Genomic DNA, 20,689 nt, shown 5'->3' with positions numbered 1-20,689 from the left:
GGTTTTGGATGTTGATGTTGCTGACGGTACAGGAAAGTGGAGTTTGAGGTCTTCGAGGAGGCGGACTACGCCGTCGAGTCGGCGGTCTATCAGGTCGATCTTCTTCTCACTGAACAGGTGAGGATAAAAACCACCAGGAAAAGGGCACGAAAAGACGAACTATTGGGGGGTAATGAGAATGCGAGTCCTCTTTTCTTTCGGCTTAAGTCCCGAGGTGTTCTTGCACTCGATGCCGGCATGTTGGCAGTGGGCACAGGGGTCCTCCCTATCACAGCGAATCTGGAGCAACGCAGTCAGCCCTGTGAAATGCGCATACGAGCACCCAGCATTCTAGACCGAAAAGAGGCGTCGGTTTGGGGGGGGTGGGGGGGGGTGTCCGTACTTTGCGTGCACGACAAGCATCACACTGTACAACGGTTAGCTCAGCATAACAGGCTCATTGCGGGGACTTGCCGCTCGTTTGATGGGAAGGTTGGAGCCGCCGGCAGAGGTACTCGGGCCAGGGACGGCAGACGACGATGCGGGATCCATTACGGCGGGTGAAATGGTTTTCGAATCTATGAGGCATCTATCGATAGATGATGTCTACAATGTGGGCGAGTAGGTTGTGACTAAGGGACCGAAGGGAGCCGGCGGGCCGGGCGAGCGAGATTCGGATCGGGGCCTTGCACAGCACGGGATTGGTGAAATTGCCAAGACAGAGCCCGGAGAATGGCACAGTCGGGACCCGAGCAAAACGGAAGCGAAAGAGTGGGCGTGACAGTTCGGAACCAAGCCAGGAACAATTAGTCGGCGGGAGGAACGCGGCCGGAGGCTACTAAGAAGGACGGAAGCGGAGCGCGCGGAGTCCGCACTCGAAGGATTTTGCGCCGAGCCTTCGCCGCGGTATCCAGGCGGCTGCCAGGTCGCTGAGCTTATGTGGCAATATTCTTGGAACTAGCGCGCCGGCTATTGGGGCTGATGGTGTTTGGATCTGGGGCGGAGTATAGCTATCTGCAGTAGGTATCGGCAAGTCAGAAGAAGACAAGCAGCAGTATCGTGTATAGAAAGAGGTTGATGAAGGGACCATGACTACAGAGCCACTCAGGGGTTCATCAACCTTACGTAGGCAGGCACATCACCTAGGTAGGTAAAGATAGGTACCTAGTTAGGTGGATGCTCTGCAGGGCCAGGCCATGCTCAGGTCGGGCAGGCTGCTGTTGCTTGTAACATACAGTAAGGCTAGTTCACATTGTTCTAGAGCGGTAATTCGTCAGTTTACGGAATGTATAGATCGACAGGCGAACCGGGCGCTACGGCGTAGTTTATTCAAACGCATCCCACCGGCAGAGCTGGGATGTCGTTGCTACACACTACTTACCTAGTAGGCATCTAGGTAACTGCTGGTTAAGTTCGTGGAAATAAGGGTGTTTTTTTTTCGCCGATGACTCAGGCCGTTAGTTGGGGCCCGTAAAGGTCAAGCGTAGGCATCTAAGGTACGCGGGGGACTGTCCATACAAGTGCCATTTGATATGTGTCTGAGAATAGGCAGAGAAAGATATGCAACTTGTGACGCAGTCGTCGAGGCCGATGATGACTTTAAGAAGTTGGGAGTTGAAGGTTTCTCGGCCTGCCTGTTCGCTCTCTGCCACAACAACTCTAATCTTGCATGTTTTGTTCCCTATTCCCCAGTGTCGACGACATAGTGCTTTGGAGCTGGCGGGCGGCTACGACGACATCGGCCACGACACGCGTCGTAGTGTATCAAAGAAAAAACATGCAGGGAAAGGCCGAGAAGCGCACGGCGAATGAGTCAACCTGGTAACCGGCGAGAGCGGACTTTTGGTCCTTTGGTCCTCCGATCATTCAGTCATTCAGTCACTGCACGCACTCCATAGACTCTCGCAACCCGAGAGCACCGCGCTCCATTAAATAAAGACACCCGCGGAGGGTAAAAATGGGACTTGATAGGCCGGCCAGGGAGCTCAGAGAGCCCCGCGGCCGCCGTCGGTCGCCCGCCAAGATGATTTCGACCAATCATCTCCAGGGCTCGGGTGACGCACAGGTAGACGGCGCCTTCAATGACGGAGCTGGAGACATGGGCAATCGGTCAATTTCGCGAGTGCGTCGCAAACGCGGTCAAATGTATTCAGATTTGCAAATGTAAAGTCTCGGATAGGCATACTCTTCTTCGCTTTGAACATGATACAGAAAGAAAACAGATTCCATCTTCCTAACACAACCCCTTCGTCTGTTCTGTCCGTCCCATATATCCCATTCGAGATTCCGCACGATTCCCAGCCGAGAACACACGCCATTCATGATCCAGTCGTCCTGCCTTGCCTCTTCTATCTTAGGCTTTGCACTTTAAACCATCTACCTACATAGCCACCTGCATTTGAAACCCACCAGATCCTGGCCACCACGGCCCTCCGAAACAGCGCCCATCCACCACAATGGGGGCCGACTCCGAGAAAAGGGAGCATCCCCCCGCCGCCGATGCTCTCGCCGCGACGAGCTCACCGGACGAAGCCGTAAAAGACGAAGGCGGCGCATTCAAGGCTTACTTGGTATGTCGTCACAATGTTTGTCATAGCCTCGTTTGCTAACGCCGCTGATGCAGCGCATCTTCACATTCGGGGGTCCGTTTGAAAAGTTCCTCCAGGTCGTCGCCCTGATTTGCGCGGTGGCTTCCGGTGCTGGTATCGCCCTCCAAAACTTGATCTTTGGCACCTTCGTCACCACCATCCAAGATTTCACCACTGGAAAAGCTTCCCCCGAACACTTTCGCGGTGAGGCCGCCAAGCTCGCGTACGTATCTGTACTCACAAGTCTTCAAATTATTTAAACACTACACTAACAACCGAGAAGCCTTTACTTCGTCTACCTGGGCATCGGAAGATTCGCCCTTTCCTATGGCTACATCTCTCTGACCACCTTCTCTGCTTACCGCATCACCAAGAACATCCGCCACAAATACCTTCACGCTGCCCTTCGACAAGAGGTTGCCTTCTACGATGTTGGCTCCGGAGGCTCCATTGCGACCCAGGCCATTTCCAACGGACGTCTGATTCAGGTCGGAATCGCCGAGAAGCTTGCCCTGACATTTCAGGGGCTGTCCGTCTTCCTCACAGCGTTCATCATCGCCTTCGTCACCCAATGGAAACTCACACTCATCGTCCTCTGCATCGCGCCCCTGCTCTTGGTTGTCATGGGCGTCGTGTCGACGATCGAGGCTTCCATCGAGACCAAGATCCTCAACATCTATGCCCAGGCTGGCTCTCTCACCGAGGGCATCCTCTCGAGCGCCCGTACCATCCACGCCTTTGAAATCCGGACGAGACTGGTCCAGAAATTCGACCAATTCCTCCAAGATGCCCACCGCTTGGGAAACAAGAAGTCTCCCCTTTTCGGCGTCCTCTTTTCCTTTGAGTATTTTGTCATCTACGCCGGCTTCGCCCTGGCTTTCTGGCAGGGCATCCACATGCTGAACCGTGGGGAGATTGCCGAATCTGGAGACATCTTTACGTATGTGTCGTTGACGGAGTCGCTGAACGCTGGCTAACCTTCACAGCGTCCTCTTGTCGGTGGTCATCGGTGCCACCAGTTTGACTATGTTGGCACCCTACATCATCGAGTTCACCCGCGCCGCGTCGGCCGCCGCCCAGCTCTTCAAGCTCATTGACCGGAAATCCGAAATCGACCCATTCGACAAGTCTGGCGACCAACCTACCGAGACCGTCGGTGTTGTTGATTTGGAGAACATCACTTTCGAGTACCCCACCCGTCCCGGAGTTACGGTCCTGAACAACTACTCTTTGCATGTGCCCGCGGGCAAGGTGACAGCGCTTGTGGTAGGTTTGACTGAGCCTGAATTGTTTATTCGCATCTGACGGTTGGTTTCTTTTAGGGATCCAGCGGCTCTGGCAAGAGCACAATCATCGGCCTGATTGAGCGATGGTACAACCCCAAGGCCGGCACCATCAGGCTTGATGGCACGCCGATCGAGAAGCTCAATCTCAATTGGCTAAGAAAAAATGTTCGCCTCGTTCAGCAGGTACGTGCAATCGGCCCCGAGATACCCGGCTCATGCTAACGTAGTCTTCTTGTACCTAGGAACCTGTCCTCTTTCAGGGAACCGTATTCGAGAACATTGCCAACGGACTGGTTGGAACCCCATGGGAGAGCGCACCCCGTGAGGAGCAGCTGCGCCGCGTGCAAGAAGCTGCCAAGATCGCGTTCGCTCACGATTTCGTCTCGCAACTCCCCGAGGGCTACGAGACCATGATTGGCGAACGCGGAGGTCTCTTGTCGGGTGGTCAGAAACAACGAGTTGCAATCGCTCGCAGCATCATCTCGGAACCGAAGGTGCTCCTCCTGGACGAGGCCACCAGCGCCCTTGACCCCCATGCCGAAGGTGTGGTGCAACAGGCGTTGGACAAGGCTTCTGAAGGCCGAACGACCATCGTTATCGCTCACAAGCTGGCAACAATTCGTAAGGCGGACAATATCGTCGTCATGAACAAGGGCGTCATCGTTGAGCAGGGCACACACGACGGACTCCTCGGCCAGAACGGGGCCTACACTCGTCTTGTGAGAGCGCAGAACCTGAGTGTTTCCGATGAGGAGTCCGTCACCGAGACGGATGAAGAGGAAGAGAACGCCCCCAAGGAGGACGTTGAGCTCACCAAGACCATGAGCCGCTATCAAACCACGGACCAGACACGCATGGAGATCCAGAAGGAGCGGGACAACTACGACCGCCACAAGACGGTAGGCCTAGTCAGCGTCGTTGTTCGCATGGTGCGCGAGACTCCGGAGCTGACGTGGGCTTACCTCTGGACCCTCATTGCTGTGGTTGCTGCCGGTACGTCTTCTAAATAAAATCTTGACTGGTATGGTGGTGTTGTCATGGTTTGCTAACACTACACAGCTGGCGCATTCCCCGGCCAATCCTTGATCATCGCGAACCTTGTCGACGTCTTCACCCTGACGGGCTCCGAGATGATAACGAAGGCCAACTTCTTCTCCCTGATGTTCTTTGTGTTGGCTCTCGGTGTGCTGGTCTGCTACTTCATCATGGGTCTGGCGACCAACACCATCGCCCAGGGGCTGAACCACAAGCTAAGAAAGCAATGTCTCAACGACTTTCTGCGCCAAGATCTCCAGTTTTTCGACCGCAGAGAGAACAACACGGGCGCGCTGGCAAGCAGGCTCGAGTCGAATCCCCAGGCCATTCTGGAGCTCATGGGATTCAATATCGGCCTGATCCTGATTTCGACCCTCAACGTTGTTGCTTGCAGTATCTTGGCCATCGTCACCACATGGAAGCTTGGATTGGTCGTTGTTTTGGCTGGCCTACCACCCCTCGTGAGTGCTGGCTACATCAAAGTCCGCCTTGACGCCAAGCTCGACGCCAGCACTTCCAAGCGCTACTCTTCGAGCGCTGCTATTGCGTCCGAGTCGGTCACGGCCATCAGGACGGTGTCATCCCTGGCCATCGAGGAGAGTGTCCTGAAGAGATACACCGACGAGCTGGACCACGCTGTCTGGGCGTCGACTGCGCCGCTGTTCATCATGACGATTGCCTTTGGCCTGACACAATGTATCGAGTACTTCTTTATGGCTCTCGGCTTCTGGTTAGCATTCCTCCTTTGATCTTTGGTTTTCCAAGTTCTAACAACACGCGAACTAGGTACGGCTGTCGGTTGCTTTCGTTCCAAGAAATCACCATGTACCAGTTTTTCGTCGCTTTCATGGGAACATTCTTCTCGGGACAAGCTGCTTCCCAGCTGTTCCAGTACTCAAGCAGTAAGTAAAAAACACCAATCAGGATGAGCGGACCCGGTTTGACTCTTGTTAGGTATGACCAAGGGCATCAACGCAGCGAATTACCTCTTTTGGCTGCACGACCTGCAGCCCACCATTCAGGAGACGCCGCAGAATCGAGATGCTGCGCCTGAGGCTGGTAGCGCGCTCGGTTTTGAGCAGCTTCGCTTCTCGTACCCTCTGCGGCCTGAGACGCATGTTCTCCGCGGGCTCGATCTCGAGGTGAGTTGAAGTAAGCAAAAACACAGCGGTGCTCTAAGCTGACGGCGAAACAGATCAGCAAGGGTCAGTTCGTCGCCTTCGTGGGCGCCTCCGGGTGCGGCAAGTCCACAATGATCGCCATGCTTGAACGCTTCTACGACCCGACGACCGGAAAGATCCGCGTCGACGGCGACGCCCTTTCGGAGCTCAACCCCCGTCTATACCGTCGGATCGTCGCTCTTGTCCAGCAGGAACCGACTCTATTCCAGGGTAGCATTCGCGAAAACATTGCGCTCGGCATTGACGCCGAGTCCATGACCGATGTGCCGGACGCGCAGATTGAGATGGCCTGCCGTGCGGCCAACGCGTGGGATTTTGTCTCATCGCTTCCCGAGGGCCTCGCGACCCCCTGCGGCAGCAGCGGCATGCAGCTGTCCGGTGGTCAGAGGCAGCGAATTGCCATTGCGAGAGCGCTCATCCGCAACCCAAAAATTTTGCTGCTCGATGAGGCGACGAGTGCCCTCGACACTGAGTCGGAAAAGATTGTGCAGCGCGCCCTTAACGAGGCAGCCCGTGACGGTGAGAGAATCACAATCGCCGTCGCCCATCGACTATCCACTGTCAAGGATGCCGACATGATCTGCGTCTTCTACGGGGGCAGGATCGTTGAGAGGGGCACGCATTCGCAGCTTGTTGCCAAAGGTGGCATGTACAAGCGGATGTGCGAGGCGCAGAATCTTGAATAGGCGCATTCTCGTACGCATCACAAGGAGATGAGCGCCCGGGGGGAGGGAGTCCCTTTACATTTGATTTGGAATTCGGCGCACGCTTCTTCCGTGCATAGAGAGTATGGCGTTGGGAAGGAATTGTGAATCATCTAGATGGGCTACGCAACTCCACTAAAGCATCATAATACTACTAGTGTAATATTTAGACAAGAGATTCGTCTACTACGCCCGTTACAGGCAAGAGCTCTGCCTCCCTAGAGAAACTAATCGTGCCGTATAAAAGGCCCCTCCGAGGGTTGCAAGTTTCTTGTCAGGCATCACGGTTCTCCAACCGACGACGAGAAGGTAGAAGGATCACGTCTCCGGCTATGAAATGCATGCCCTTCATGTACACACACAAGTCGGCCATCAATCAGCGACGGACTGATGATGGGCATCGGTAACTCGAACTGTGTTTGGGCAAGCAGAACATAGTACTCGAATCAAACCTTCGCAGTTTTTCTCGTCGGCTCGCTCTTCGACCAAAGGAAGGGGTCCCCGGGTCTCCGGCATCTTCGGTCGCTTTCAACCTGGCCAAGGCACACCGGTCTGGGCGGCGACCGGTTCGTAGCAGCATTAAACTTTGCAAAGTTCGCCATGTCGTCCAATAGCCAAGAAAAAGCTTTTCGAATCTTGGCAAAACCTACTTCCCGAAATCTTATCGGACGAGCTCGACCGTTTGCTTCTTGGCGGTTGCGCTGTCGACCCTTAACCTGGGTAAGGTAGATAGGTACCAGCCAGAACAAAGTCCGAAATGTGTTCCGCAGACCAAAGCATCTGTTGTGATGACCGGCCATTCTAGCTTTTTCCCCTATCCCTTTCTTCATGGATCATCTTGGTTCATGCAAATGCACTCCGACGATTACGATTTCAACACAATCTCCCAAACGAGGTGGCGAGCTTGGTCCCCTAAGACTCCCTCCCGCACCCTCTTCCCCCTCTGGGCATCGCACCCTGGTCTCCAGCTTACACGACAAGCAGCCAATCAGAGACCTCAATTCGCCCACGAGGTTAACAACAACGGTGACGGCAGATTCCTCCGGGCCACAATATCACAACTCTCACGCTGAACCATTTCTTGACAATTCTGGCGGCCGCCCCACGAAATGACCGGAACTGGCAACATGGACGAATCATGGTCCTTTTCAGCAAACCCGAAGGCTTTCTGAGCTCTCATGTCTCTCTTGACCTGCAGCGCCAAGCCAACGCCACATGACGCCGTTCATCTCTTCTACCCTCGACACCCCACGCTTCCAGGCTTCATCCCCCAAACCGGCGACCGACGACGCAGCTTTTCTCTTGCTGTCCCTGGCATCATCTCCGCCCTTAGTCGTCGACAAGAGCCTTGGCATTGGATCGCCGAGATGCCGAGCCCTCAACTCGCTCAAACACGTGCCTCTTCCGCTCACAATGAGCCGTGAAGTTGCATCCAGTTTCCTTCGTCCCAGTACCCTGTCACCAGCGCCGTCATGATATCGGTCTACCCGTCCATTTGCGAGCCAATTGCATGTAAATACTGGGATTCGGGTGACGGAAGTCACACCCGATGCGTTGGTCCAAAGTTCCTACAGCTAGGGGGTGCTACGCGCAACCTGCAGTCCTCATCCCGGCTTCTGTGATCCTTGGCTCACGAATGCGAGGATCCTCGAACCGAAAGGGAAAAAAAAAATGATATTCATGCAGCGAACAATTGCATGGCGCTCCTGGATGGGTCTTCGGCGGGGGTTACACTCGATTCACATGGGACAGACGAGCTTTGCTACTGCTGCTTGTAGTATTTATGTATATAAGCTCTCCGCCTGCAGTAAGCTTCTCTCAAGCTCGGAAGCTCTGTCGTCTTTTCTCTGACGCTTCACCGTTCGTCCCGACTTCATTGGCAGCTAATTCACCGCGGTCGGATCAACATGATGGCAAAGCTCGGCCCTCTCGCAGTCTTGGCTGCCTCGCTGTCCCTTGTGTCGGCGCAGACCTACCAGCGACTCGGAACCTGCCCGGACCTTGGTTGCGTCTTGCCGCCCGACCAATCCGACTTTCTCCCCGGCCAGCTGTTCGATCTCCGTGTTGAGGTCCATGCACCCGTGAACGGCTCCGAGGCCTTCAACAACGGCGTCCCTGATGAGGCTTTCACGGTCAGCATCGCCAAGGAGGGTGCCGAGGCTAAGAGCTTGACGGACTTCTTCGACCTCGAGGAGCCCGAGCTCGAGAAGTGGTCGTTCGGTTGGTACGAGGACCTCTATGCCGAGGACGCGAAGCAGAAGAGCGTCGTGAATGTGGCCTCCAAGATCTGGCGCCACCTTGCCCTGTACGAGCCCGGCAACTACGAGGTCACCCTCAAGTACTACGACGGCAAGACCACCACCGCCAACTGGGTCGTGCGGCCTCTGGCGACGGAGAAGAAGGCCAAGAACGTCATCTTCTTCATCGGCGACGGCATGACGACCAACATGGTATGTGTGACCCCGTGCGACCGTCGTGCCAGCGGCGGCTTCTGACACATCACAGGTCACTGCGGCCCGTCTCCTCGGTCACAAGAGCATCAACGGAAAGTACCAGACCAGCCTGGCTCTGGACAAGTTCCCGGTCATCGGCCACCAGATGACCCACTCCATCGACAGCTACATCACCGACTCTGCGAACTCTGCGTCTGCGCTGTACTCTGGCCACAAGAGCACCGTTAACGCCATGGGGTGAGTGGTTTCGATGACACTTGATGGCCTTTCCTGACTGACTGTGTTAGTGTCTACGCCGACTCGTCCCCTGATGCCTTTGACGATCCCAAAGTTGAGACTATCGTTGAGCTGATTCACCGTATCTGGGTATGTTTGCGCGTCTTTGTGGATTTGACATCGATGTACTGACTTGCTAGGGCTCTGCTTGGGGTGCCGTCTCCACGGCCTTCATCGCCGACGCCACTCCCATCGCCCTGACCGCCCACACTCGATCTCGCTCCCTGTACGGACCCCTGATCGAGCAAGCCCTCAACGGTGTCACAAACTATACCTGGACCAAGATGAACGGCCCTGACGTCTACCTTGGTGGCGGTGCCGAGCAGTTCTACCCTGGCAAGGGCTCTTACCAAGGAAAGGACTACTACGAGGAGTTTGCCAACAAGGGCTACACCGTCGCCCTTAACAAGACCTCCCTCGAGGCTGCCGATGCCAACGAGAAGATCCTCGGAATCTTTACCCAGGGCAACCTCCCCGTCTGGCTCGACCGCAATGTCCTCACCGAGAACCTGGCGAAGCTCACCAACGACCCTACTGGCAACAAGAGCGCTGCCACTGACGTTCCCGGCCTCAAGGAGATGACCCTCAAGGCTGTCGAGACCCTTCACAACCGCGGCGGTGATAAGGGTTTCTTCTTGATGTCTGAGGCTGCCTCCATCGACAAGCAGATGCACTCTCTCGACTACGACCGCGCCCTCGGCGACCTTCTCGAGCTCGATGACACCGTCAAGGCCACCATTGAGAAGCTTGAGGAGCTCGGTATCCTCGACGAGACCCTGGTCGTTGTTTCTTCCGACCACGGCCACGGCTTTGAGTACGTTGCCTCGTCCATCCTTTTGAGTCTAAGCTGACCTTCAAAGCGTCTTCGGAAACGCAGACACCAAGTATCTCGCCGAGCAAAAGGACGACCGCACCAAGCGCAAGGCCGTCGGCGTCTACGCCAGCTCCGGTCTGTCCCAGTACACCGTCGAGCAGCCCGGTGTCAGCTACAACACCGGCCCCAACTTCCCCCTGAACTGGAACCCCCGCTACGCCATCGCTGCCGGGTTCGGTGCCAACCCGGATCGCCGCGAGGACTACCAGCTCCACGAGTCGGCCCGCACCCCCGCCGTCGCGGCCACCAACACCTCCGACTACTACGCCAACCCCAAGGATGCCGTCGACGGTTTCGTCGTCAACGGCACCCTCCCCACCAATGAGGCCCAGGGTGTTCACTCGCTCACCGACGTTGCCGTCTGGGCTCGCGGCCCCTGCCAGGAGACCTTTGGCGGTACCTACAACAACATTGACATCTTCTACAAGATGGCCAACTGCCTCGGCCTCGCGCAGCCGCGCAACGGCACGGCCCCCGGCTGCGGCGGTGCCAGGCGCAGACGAGCGCTCCAGGCTTAGGCGTGATATGTTTTAGACTACAAAAGCATTGCGGGCGGTGTTGGGTGTTGAGTTTTGGGTGAGTGTTGAACTTTGGTGATGGTATTGCGTCTTCGGGAGGTAGATACTTAACCACAATGGCTCGTCTGGTACTGTTAAATCTTAAAATATAATACTATGTTATCAGTCATGCTTAGGTTATTGGAAAATGGGTGTCCGAATTCTACTGCAAGAGTAGCATATGGAATAGCAGCTTTGACTACGGACTGTATACATCTGTTTAGGCCTACGTTGTGCCACTTGCAGGTAGCGTTTTTCGCCAAGTTGGTTGTCTGTTTGATAGAAAGTTGACGGTGTAGCTATTGTAATGGACTAGGGGTTAGCCAGTGGAATTCCCGTTCTCCAGAACCATTCTAGGTTGATATCATTGCGCGTGCGCGGGAATTTTGAACCCACCACGTGGTCGAGATGCTCGCTATCTGATAGCCCAGCTGGTGACGGCCTCGACAACGAGACCAAACTAAGAGCCGGAAAGCTTTCTCTCCAATGACTGGCTTTCATGTCACATAAACTTGAGGACTATGCTATTTAATATCCATCTTTCGAAGCTGGCGTCTGCCTCATGACGAGGGGCGATGGTAAGGAAGTAAAGGGGGGAGGGCCGACGCAAGAGCCATGCATGCATGCATGCATGGTGCACATAGACTGCAGCATTCCCAAGGCATAGATTGCCAGACTTACATACTAGTATTACAGTTGGCACGTTCATCGTTGTCAGAATACCCAATCAACTAAAGGCCCGAGTTCCGGATGTGAAGGGGGCTCGCGCCATGTCCATATCGACCGAGGAACTGGAGACGGTCCACTCTGGTGGTCTGCCAATCAGGCCACAACGACAAACCGAGTTCCGGACGAAAAGTCCCCTACCGCTCACTCGCGGAGGCAAATCAATCCCTCCTGTGTACACAGTCCACCTAGCGAGCCTCGGGGCCTAGGCGATGATGACGCAAATAGGGACGGTTCTTCCAGGGTGCTGGCCGTGGCGGCTATGGGAAAGTCGTGTCACGAGCGGAAAGGTAGTACCCATCAGCATGACGCAGCCGTAACGAAACGTAGGCCAGCCGAGCATTTGTTTGCTTGTTGTCTGATTGCGTCCCCGTCAGATCTCATCTGGGCGTCGGCTGTTCCGCCTGCGCCAGGGTCGATCCCCTGCAGCAGCTCCGACACAGGATGACTCGTACGAAGGCCCAACTACTATAGGAGACTGTGTTGTGAAAAGACGAGACACAACTGCGTCGGTTTCGCGTTCAGGTTGACTGCGGTACACATCATACCGAAGAATTCGGCCCCGCTTCGATGCCACACATCGGTCCCCGTCCCGGCCCCGAGCAGCCGCGGCTCCGGTCCACCATAGATAGCTTTGGGCTCGACACCACCCCGACTGACGGCCTATCCGACGGCTTTTCCGCCTCGATCAGAATTGAGCCGAGCCTACTTCTCAGCAAGCCTCTCCAGGATTCCCATAGCCTCTTCGTCGTCGACCTGTGCCTCCTCGCACTTGCCAGCGTAGCAGCTCGAGTGCGCCCACACCCCGTCCCCCAACCCGCCCACCACCTTCCCAACGTTCTCTTTCCTCACACCGCCGCCAAGGATGACCTCCAGCCTCCTCGCCCCCGCGCTAGCCTTGCGCACCACCACCTCCAACACCTTCCGGTTCGCCGCCGCCGTCCCCGGCCCACCCGAGGTGAGAACCCCTTGAAACCCGCACGCCACCAGGTCACTTACCCCCTTCTCGACGTCCCCTTCCTCTCCAGAGCTGATCACTTCGTCAAAGGCCCGGTGGAAAGAACAGGCCAGCCCACCCGTGGCCTCAACGAGCCTTCGGTTGGCCTCGACGTCGACCGCCAACGCCGCGCCGTCCCTCCTCAGCGCGCCGAACACGAACCCGTCGCCCCGGTCGGCCCGTAGCGCCGCGCGGAAGGCCTCGACGTCGCTCGCCATCGCCGCGAGCTCGTCGTCCCCGTAGACAAAGTCCACGTCGTCGGCCGGCTTCCCGCGCGGCCGGATCATGATCCGCAACGGCACCGTGAGCCATTTCGTCACGCCCTCGAGGTCCGCCAGCGTCGGCGTCGTGCCGCCGGCAGGATAACTTCCGCGCGCATTGAGCTCGATGCGCTGCGCGCCGAGGGCCTGGGCGTGCAATGCTGAGGAGGGCGAGAAGACTGGTATTTCAAGGTTGATTGGCATTTTTCTGGATGGTTTGGGTGTCGCTGGCCGAAATTACTGTTGGTTTGTTACCGGTGAGGTTGAGATGAGTTAGCTAGAAAAGCAAGCATGACCCTGTAATGTTTCTTTAACGTGAATTTTGGGGGGGGGGGGGGGGGGGGTCCAGATTGCAACCCAACACTTCGATTGGAAGACAAGGTCTTATAATCCTCGTAGAAACCCAGTCTTGCTCGATCCCCATATTCGTCCTTGACACCCTTGCTTCCCCTTCACTTCCCCTTCGCTCGGACGGCAGTCCCAACATCAGATCATGCCGTCCTTCCTTGCCACTTTTCTTGTCAGTATCCACCACGAGAGACTCTTGTCGTTCGATATTCCTCGGAAAGCTTAGTCACCGTGCATTTCTTATTAAACTTGAGACGTGGGATAAAGGGAAAGGAGGCGTTACCTCAACAACATAACATGTTTGGTCAACGATGCTCGATTCCTACGGGCATTAACTCTACTAGGCCTTGGGTGACCAGGGTCTGTCTATGAATGCACGCTCTCTTCGAAAAGATCATGATGGGTATCTCTCTCTGGCCGTAATGCCCATCAACCTCATCCAAACCCCCAACCCAAACTAAATCCATCCAGGCTGACCGGTCTTGGCTCATATCGCAAATTTTCAATCAATAACTCTCTCCAAACGTGTCGTCTTCCCAAGCACAAACGTTTATTCATCAACGGGCCCTTTGACAAGGGCTATATCTCCGATTATAAGACTTCTTCTGGCTCAGGGAGACATAGGCACGCCCCAAAAGATACTGTCGCCTAACAACTAGGCCCGGTGATGAGCGGGAGTCTCGGACGGCTTGATCTCTTCGCCGAGCGCAGCCTCTAGCTGTCCATCGTGCTCCTCCGCGAGGATCTGGGGGCTGTTCGAATGACTCCCCGCGTGTCTACCCTGGCGATGGCCATAAGGAACAGGCTGCCAACTACCCGAAGCAGAAAACGATGGGCGCTGAGGGTACTCGGGGATGGATGAGTCGTAGCCGTGATTAGACATAGAACGGCTCTCGGAACTTCCATGGTTGGCCGCCATCAGGCCAGATTCACGACCGTAATAGCCAGCTGGCGAGGAGGTACGACTCTCATAGCTCTCATAGTTGGCTGCCATGGAAGGAGAGTTGCGGTTAAGCAAATACCAATCTTGAGCATCAAAGAATTGGTTGGCCATTAACTGTCGGGGTGCGTAGTCCACCTGAGGGTGAGGGACGTGAGGATGGCTATGAGATCGATCGTATAAGCCCATTGGATGACTCTGGGCGAACTGGGGGTGGCCATGGTTCTCGGGGTGCGGCTGGAAGTGCTCGTCATGGTAGCCATGGTTCCGGTGCGTCATAGAAGGAACCGGGTCACCAAACTCCATCGGCGTATAGTAGTGCTGCACAGAATGGTGGTTGTCCGGAACCCCATTGTAACCACTGCTCTCTTGAGGAATCTGAGAATGAACACGGCCACGCCGCTGGAGTCTGTCTCCCTCGTATGGATGAGCTCGGTGGTTACTTCTGCGCTTGGTAGCTTTCGAGGGCGCTTCTGGGAGAGGCGATTGCTCAGCAGGCGGCCGGCTCGGCATGCCAGGAGCTGCACTGTGTGGCTCCAGGTCGGCAGCGGGGGCTCGGCTGTTGGTGCGATAGGTGCCCTCGAGAGTCGAACGCTCGGCGGACAGATGCGCTTGGATTGGCATGTGCGGGAAAAAGTCACCGTAAGAGCTCATACTGGCTGTGGGAACTCGATGGCCCTCGAAAGTAAGGCGCTCAGCAGACAAAGGAGCCTGAACTGAACTGCTGGGGACATACTTGTTGTAATGGCCCATGTCAGCATCGGGGATGCGACCACCCTGGTATGGAAAAGGGGAGTTTTGAGAATGACCATGCTTGGCGGGGAACCGAGTGAAGAGCCGGGGTTTCTTGTCGCCATTCGCTGCGTCCTCCTCGGAGTCATTCTCGAAATGATCCTCAACCTCGGTAGTCTCGTCAGTGTGGTATCCGAGGCCGTTTTCGACCTGGCTCTCGGCGTCTTGGCTCTCGTTGACGAAGGTCGTCGCATCATCACTGTCGTAGTCGAACTCGGTCTCCTGGGTCTTTTCCTCTTCCTCTTCCCTGGCCTTGTTGGCCCTTTTGACGGCATTCTGATACTCGCGCACAAAAATCCCAGCGTTGGGCGAGATGCGACTCTTCTCAATGTTTTGGAAAAAGTGCTCGACTGGATCCATGTCAGCAAAGGTGTAGTGAGCGGGATATGGCTGGCTCACATAGACCGAGATGAGTGTAGGCGCGCTTGGCTTTGATGCCCATGATGGACTGCATCAGCGGGGCGAGTTGCTCCCAGTTTTTGACGTGCGCGGGGCCAGTTCCAATGCGCTTCTGGGACTGTGGCACGATGACACGCCAGAAGACGCGCTCCTCGTCGACTGACCAGACTTTACCGCCCATTTTATATGTCGGGTGTGAGTGATATGGGTAAGGATGGAGGTAAGGATGCTGATGAGCAAAGGTAGAGCAAGAAAGCTATTGAGTAGTAAACAATGTGATCATGGATTACCCTAACGTCTAGGAATGATGGCTGAATTACTGACCTTGGTAGTGTGGACGAAGTAAATGAAGCCGGGATAATATAGACCTACTCTGAAGGATTGCAGGTGAATGAATGATTGTAGGCGAGCCCAGGATGGATTCGACTTGGTGATTCGAGAAGGAACGAATGAATACTAGACGATGTAAGAGTGACCAGGCTCCTAAAGATTTCTAACACAAACTGAATGAATCGGGGTCGAGTCGAGAGAAGCAGGGAAAACCTAGATCCAAGTGCGTATTGTATTGGGCTGCAAAGGTCTATCTATTTTGAGACTGCTAAAAAAGGTTGAAGTTTTTATGTCCTTGGAGGACAGGTAGTGATTGAGGGTGGTCTAGTGAATTAGATAAGGAAGGAGCACGTGAATGTGAAGACAATTGCCCAAGTGATGCGACAAAAATGGCTCTCTTGAACAAGACGGAAGTAGTGACAGGATAAGTAATAGCAGCAGGAGACAAGAATACCTACCTAGAGAGGCAAGAACAGTATCAGGAATCAGGACGGAAGGAGTGACAAGACGGAAGGAGTGACAAGACGGAAGGTGCAACAAGACGGAAAGAGTGTCAGGACGGAAGGAGTGGCAGGAGAGAAAGAGTGATAGGACTTAAAGAGTAACAGAGGAGAAAGAGTAATAGGACAGAAGTAGAGAGTAGCATTAAGAAATAAGACAGAAGGAATAGCAAAACAAGAATAGTATTAGACATAAGGAGCAATAGGATAAAGGTAGAAAAGAATTAAGAGAAAATGCAGCTATATTATAAAAAGATAATACTAGATAAGAAAAGAAAATACATAGGCTAAGTAAGACCTAGTAATTTAAGTCTAGGGCTTTATGATTGCGTATTATGCTACTTATTTAATATATAAACTTAAGTAATACATATCTATAGTAAGCCTCTAATTTATAGATATATAAAGCAATAAGAAGTAAATTGTATATAAATAGTTCTTACTACTTATTTACATTTAGAGGTATAGGATTAAAAATTAGTCTAAGATATTGTAGGCAGTGTATACTTCGTAGGAGTTAGGTCTTATAGGGAGGTAATATTCTAGAGGGTAAGGTAATTAAGTATTGCAGTAAGAGCTTTAATAGAAAGATAGAAACTATTAACAAGACGTAAGAGTACATACTAAAGTACTAAGACATACAATAAGACAGTAGAAATTGTTGCCAAAAGGTGAGGCTTACAGTTAGGGAAGCTGGATGGATGCTTGTCCTTTGAAAGTGGATAGAAAAATAATCAATACACCTAGCATGCTTTACAAAGCAAACCTCACCCACCGTGACTTAAGCATTAGAGAAGCAGGCCATCAACTACCTACTTAAAGGGGCTCTGTGGCACTGGGGCCTGGCAGCCCCTAGCAGTCAAAGATGCAGCCAAACGCCATTCAAGTCTCGAGAACTAAATTCATTAGCAGACAGTTTTCAGTTTCCTAAAATGGCTGACTTACAATGCTCTTCTTCTCAGCTGGCACTACGCCTTCTCTGATCCAAAACCCCCAGCCGCCCATCATGTTGGCCAGCATCATGTCGGTCGTCAAGCGGTCACCAACGACGGCGACCTGGGATGGATGGGAGACACCCGTCTCGGGATGACTGCGGAAGTACTCCATGATCTCGGAACCGCAGCCGGGCTTCTTCGTTTTGTGAGCAAGAACGGTGATTCCAGTTGCCTCTTCTAGTTCTTTGGCCAGCCTCAGCGAGGTGTCGTAGGATGTGGCTCCGGCGGTGTTAGAAACAATGACCAGCCGGCGGCCGGGATACGCGGCCTTGAGCTGCTCAAAGCGTTCCTGTTGACGATGGTGAGTGGAAATGAAGGCGCGTTAAGCTAGGTAGGTCGACATACCTTATACGGCTTATAGACTTCATTAGTGTGGGGGACCGCGAAGCAATCGTCCTTGTCAAGAACAACCGCCCGGATGTCACAGTTACGGTTCTGCCCCTCGAAGGCTTTCTGCAGGGGAATTGGCAAATCGTTAAAAGTGGCGACGGTGTGTTGCGGTAGACAAAGGGATGGTCTGAAAAGTAATTTGAAGACATTCACCGATCCTGAGAGGTTGAGATTCATCTTAGCTAACGGCCTAGAGGTGAGGCTGTGGAGAGGTGACGTCTGTGTGGTTGAGCGCATTGGACTAGAGAGTTGAAATTTGGCTCTTGGAGCTTGGGGCGGTAGCTACCCCTGTCTGCTGATAAGATAAGGTTGTCGATGTGCAGGGGCCCCTGTCAGACAGCGTTTGCATGTGGATTACCTGTTGATGAACAGAATCTTGACATTTAGTTCGGACAGGTGGTAGTGCTCGGCCTAACATGAGAAATATGCACCAGTGAATGGGGGAATTTCGAATTGAAGCCCAGCACAGAACTGTGGCGGAACTATTTTATCCTATCAGTTTGAAAGTGTCGTCGCTCGTCTTGAACTCATTCGGGGTTGGCACTTTCGATCCATCTCCTCTTTTTGGGATTGGAGAAAACCCCGCCAATACTATATCTGAATTGAATTTCGGTTGCATACGTACATCATGTTGGACGACAGGCATGCTTATATCTAGCAGGTGACACCAGTCAGTTCGGCTATGATTCGAGAGTGTCTCTCGAAATGATAGAGCAAAAGCATCAGCAAAGACACAATTGAAGACCGCTTGCCAAAAGCACGCCAAGGGGAATCCATGGACACAATGACTGGTTGAACCAGATAGATAGCATCGTATCGTGACTATGGGCGGTAGGCCACTGGATGCACCAACGTTTCCCCAGTTCAATTAGAGCCACGGACCCACTTCCCGGTCTCCCTTGCCCGACTTCACATTTTCGCGTCAGCGCGTCGTCCGTTGCTGTGCCGTGCCCTCAGAAGCCTGCAGTATACAACCACCTGCCATTGAACCCACACATTGGACAAGCAACAACGTAACGTCGACAATGGTTCTCAGGGGAACAAATGAACCCGACGTGGGCGACTCCCCCAGTGGGAGACTGAGCCAGAAACGCTCCCGCCAGCAACTTCAGGACGATACCAAACCCGAGCCTGTGGACGGCACCCCGTCGAAGCGGAGGCGTCGAACTGCACCTGTCGACCCATACGAAATACCCTCTGACAACGATGACGAAGAGGAGGTAGATACGGAACCGGTGGCCGTGAAGCAAACTCCAAAGAAGCGAAGGGGCCGCCCGCCCAAGCCCAAGCCCGCCATTCCGTCAGCCAGCGGCCCCGTCACGCCCTCGAAACTGCGACATGTGGACGCTCTGGTAACACCATCAAAGGCCATAACACCGAGAAGGAGACAGGCAGCCGATCGCTCTGCACGTCGGAAAAGCGCCCGGTCTCTCATTCAGAGCGTCGTCGCCGATGATAGCGAAGATGACGGAGGAGGCCTGGCCCGGGAAATTTACGAGTCGAGCGAAGAAGAAGACGACGAAGAAGAAGAAGGCGAGGCAGAGGAGGCAGACGAACGAGACACAGCACCGGCAGAGACCGCACAACAACCCGAACCAGAAACACCATCCGCGACTCCCTCCCGCCGCAGGGGGCGTCCGCGCAAGCAACCGCCGCCGAAATCCCCGACCCCGCCCCGCGACCTCCCCCCCCACGAGATCTACTTCGAGCACAACAAACCCGGCCGCGCAAAGACGTCGTACAACACCCTCTCGTCCCTCGAACTTCTCACCCACGGCGAGTTCTTTGACCTCCTCCGCGCCCGGGAGGAGCCCCACGCCGAGGACCTCGCCTACCTGCAGTCCCTCCACGAAGCCTCATTCGAGCAGTGGCGCTTCGAGCTCGGCCAGGGGTTCAGCCTGTGTCTCTACGGTCAAGGGTCGAAGCGCGACCTCGCGGGCAAGCTGGCGGAGCACCTGTACGCGGCGGACCCCAGGGCGCCCATTGTTGTGGTGAACGGCTACGTACGCACCATCACGCCGCGCGACGTCTTCACCACCTTGGCCTCGGCCCTCAGCCCGCCTCCCAAGCTGCCCGCCCAGGCCACGGCAATGGTCCAGGCCCTTTCTTCCGCCCTCACCGCCTCGCCCGCCCACCTGACGGTTATTTTGAACTCGATCGATGCCGTGCCCCTCCGCAAACCGGCGATGCAACAGCTCCTTGCCCAGCTCGCCGCTCACCCGCGTATCCGCCTCATCGCGACAGCCGACACGCCTTCTTTCCCGCTGCTCTGGGACGCCGCCCAGCGCACGTCGTTCAACTTCCTCTTCCACGACTGCACCACCCTGCAGCCGCTGGACGTCGAGCTGGACGCCGTCGACGAGGTGCATGAGCTGCTCGGCCGCAAGGCCCGCCGCGTCAACGGCAAGGACGGCGTCGTCTTCGTCCTGCGCTCGCTGCCCGAGAACGCCAAGAAACTGTTCGAGCTGCTCGTCATCGAGGTCCTGTCCGTCATGGACGACGGCGAGCAGCAGCAGCAGTTCGGCGCCGAGAACCCGGGCGTCGAGTACCGGATGGTGTACAACAAGGCCGTCGAGGACTTCATCTGCAGTTCCGAGATGGCCTTCCGCACGCTGTTGAAGGAGTATGTATACACACGCGCGCGCTATCTTTTCTCACCCGGCATTCTCATGTCCTTGAACATTGACTGACGAGCGCAGGTTCCACGACCATCAAATCATCACCAGCAGGAAGGATGCCCTCGGCACGGAGCTATTGAGCATCCCGTTCGGGCGGGAGGAGCTCGAGGCCATACTCGAGGATCTGATGTCATGATTTGGGGCAGTGAGTGACAGACTGGGGAGAATATGCTTGTGATACAAATCGTCCCGTTGAAACGGACACACACAACACACACACATACACACACTGCATGGCATTTGCACATTGGAATGGGAAATGAGCTAGAAACCGGTATGGGCGGTTAACCACATGAGGGTCGCAGCAAAACATACAGAAAACAAACGTTGCATTCGTAATGATCATAATACCCATTGGATGCTCTAAGGGGGGTTTAGGCCAAACCAGCAGACCCCATTGA

The 20,689-nt window shown here is 54.7% G+C and overlaps 6 protein-coding genes across 6 annotated transcripts; 3 read left to right on the top strand and 3 right to left on the bottom strand.

Annotated features, from left to right (window-relative positions):
• Positions 1–2,435: 2,435 nt before the first annotated feature.
• Positions 2,436–6,755, top strand: CH63R_04108 (ABC transporter; the record flags this gene model as incomplete). Its single annotated transcript, XM_018299083.1, has 10 exons — positions 2,436–2,549; positions 2,603–2,790; positions 2,851–3,507; positions 3,554–3,833; positions 3,890–4,036; positions 4,096–4,846; positions 4,913–5,618; positions 5,675–5,790; positions 5,843–6,030; positions 6,084–6,755. The coding sequence occupies 10 exons, from the start codon at positions 2,436–2,438 to the stop codon at positions 6,753–6,755; spliced, it is 3,819 nt and encodes a 1,272-aa protein (XP_018160329.1).
• Positions 6,756–8,680: 1,925 nt separating this feature from the next.
• On the top strand, positions 8,681–10,894 carry CH63R_04107 (Alkaline phosphatase; the record flags this gene model as incomplete). Its single annotated transcript, XM_018299082.1, has 5 exons — positions 8,681–9,223; positions 9,279–9,463; positions 9,514–9,592; positions 9,643–10,316; positions 10,363–10,894. The coding sequence occupies 5 exons, from the start codon at positions 8,681–8,683 to the stop codon at positions 10,892–10,894; spliced, it is 2,013 nt and encodes a 670-aa protein (XP_018160328.1).
• A 1,470-nt stretch (positions 10,895–12,364) lies between these two features.
• Positions 12,365–13,120, bottom strand: CH63R_04106 (CutC family protein; the record flags this gene model as incomplete). The annotated part of the gene is made up of 1 exon (XM_018299081.1): positions 12,365–13,120. The coding sequence occupies one exon, from the start codon at positions 13,118–13,120 to the stop codon at positions 12,365–12,367; it is 756 nt and encodes a 251-aa protein (XP_018160327.1).
• A 799-nt stretch (positions 13,121–13,919) lies between these two features.
• CH63R_04105 (Copper homeostasis protein cutc) lies at positions 13,920–15,576 on the bottom strand (the record flags this gene model as incomplete). The annotated part of the gene is made up of 2 exons (XM_018299080.1): positions 13,920–15,346; positions 15,396–15,576. 2 exons carry the CDS (start codon positions 15,574–15,576, stop codon positions 13,920–13,922), a joined length of 1,608 nt encoding a protein of 535 aa, XP_018160326.1.
• Positions 15,577–17,037: 1,461 nt separating this feature from the next.
• On the bottom strand, positions 17,038–17,787 carry CH63R_04104 (HAD superfamily phosphatase; the record flags this gene model as incomplete). Its single annotated transcript, XM_018299079.1, has 3 exons — positions 17,038–17,121; positions 17,171–17,509; positions 17,566–17,787. 3 exons carry the CDS (start codon positions 17,785–17,787, stop codon positions 17,038–17,040), a joined length of 645 nt encoding a protein of 214 aa, XP_018160325.1.
• An 848-nt stretch (positions 17,788–18,635) lies between these two features.
• On the top strand, positions 18,636–20,424 carry CH63R_04103 (Origin recognition complex subunit 2; the record flags this gene model as incomplete). The annotated part of the gene is made up of 2 exons (XM_018299078.1): positions 18,636–20,233; positions 20,310–20,424. The coding sequence occupies 2 exons, from the start codon at positions 18,636–18,638 to the stop codon at positions 20,422–20,424; spliced, it is 1,713 nt and encodes a 570-aa protein (XP_018160324.1).
• Positions 20,425–20,689: the final 265 nt, after the last annotated feature.

Source organism: Colletotrichum higginsianum, chromosome 3, assembly GCF_001672515.1.
Source record: "Colletotrichum higginsianum IMI 349063 chromosome 3, whole genome shotgun sequence".
NCBI lineage: Eukaryota > Fungi > Ascomycota > Sordariomycetes > Glomerellales > Glomerellaceae > Colletotrichum > Colletotrichum higginsianum.
Note: the sequence above shows the minus strand (reverse complement) of the source record. Positions and strands in the feature narration are given on the sequence as shown.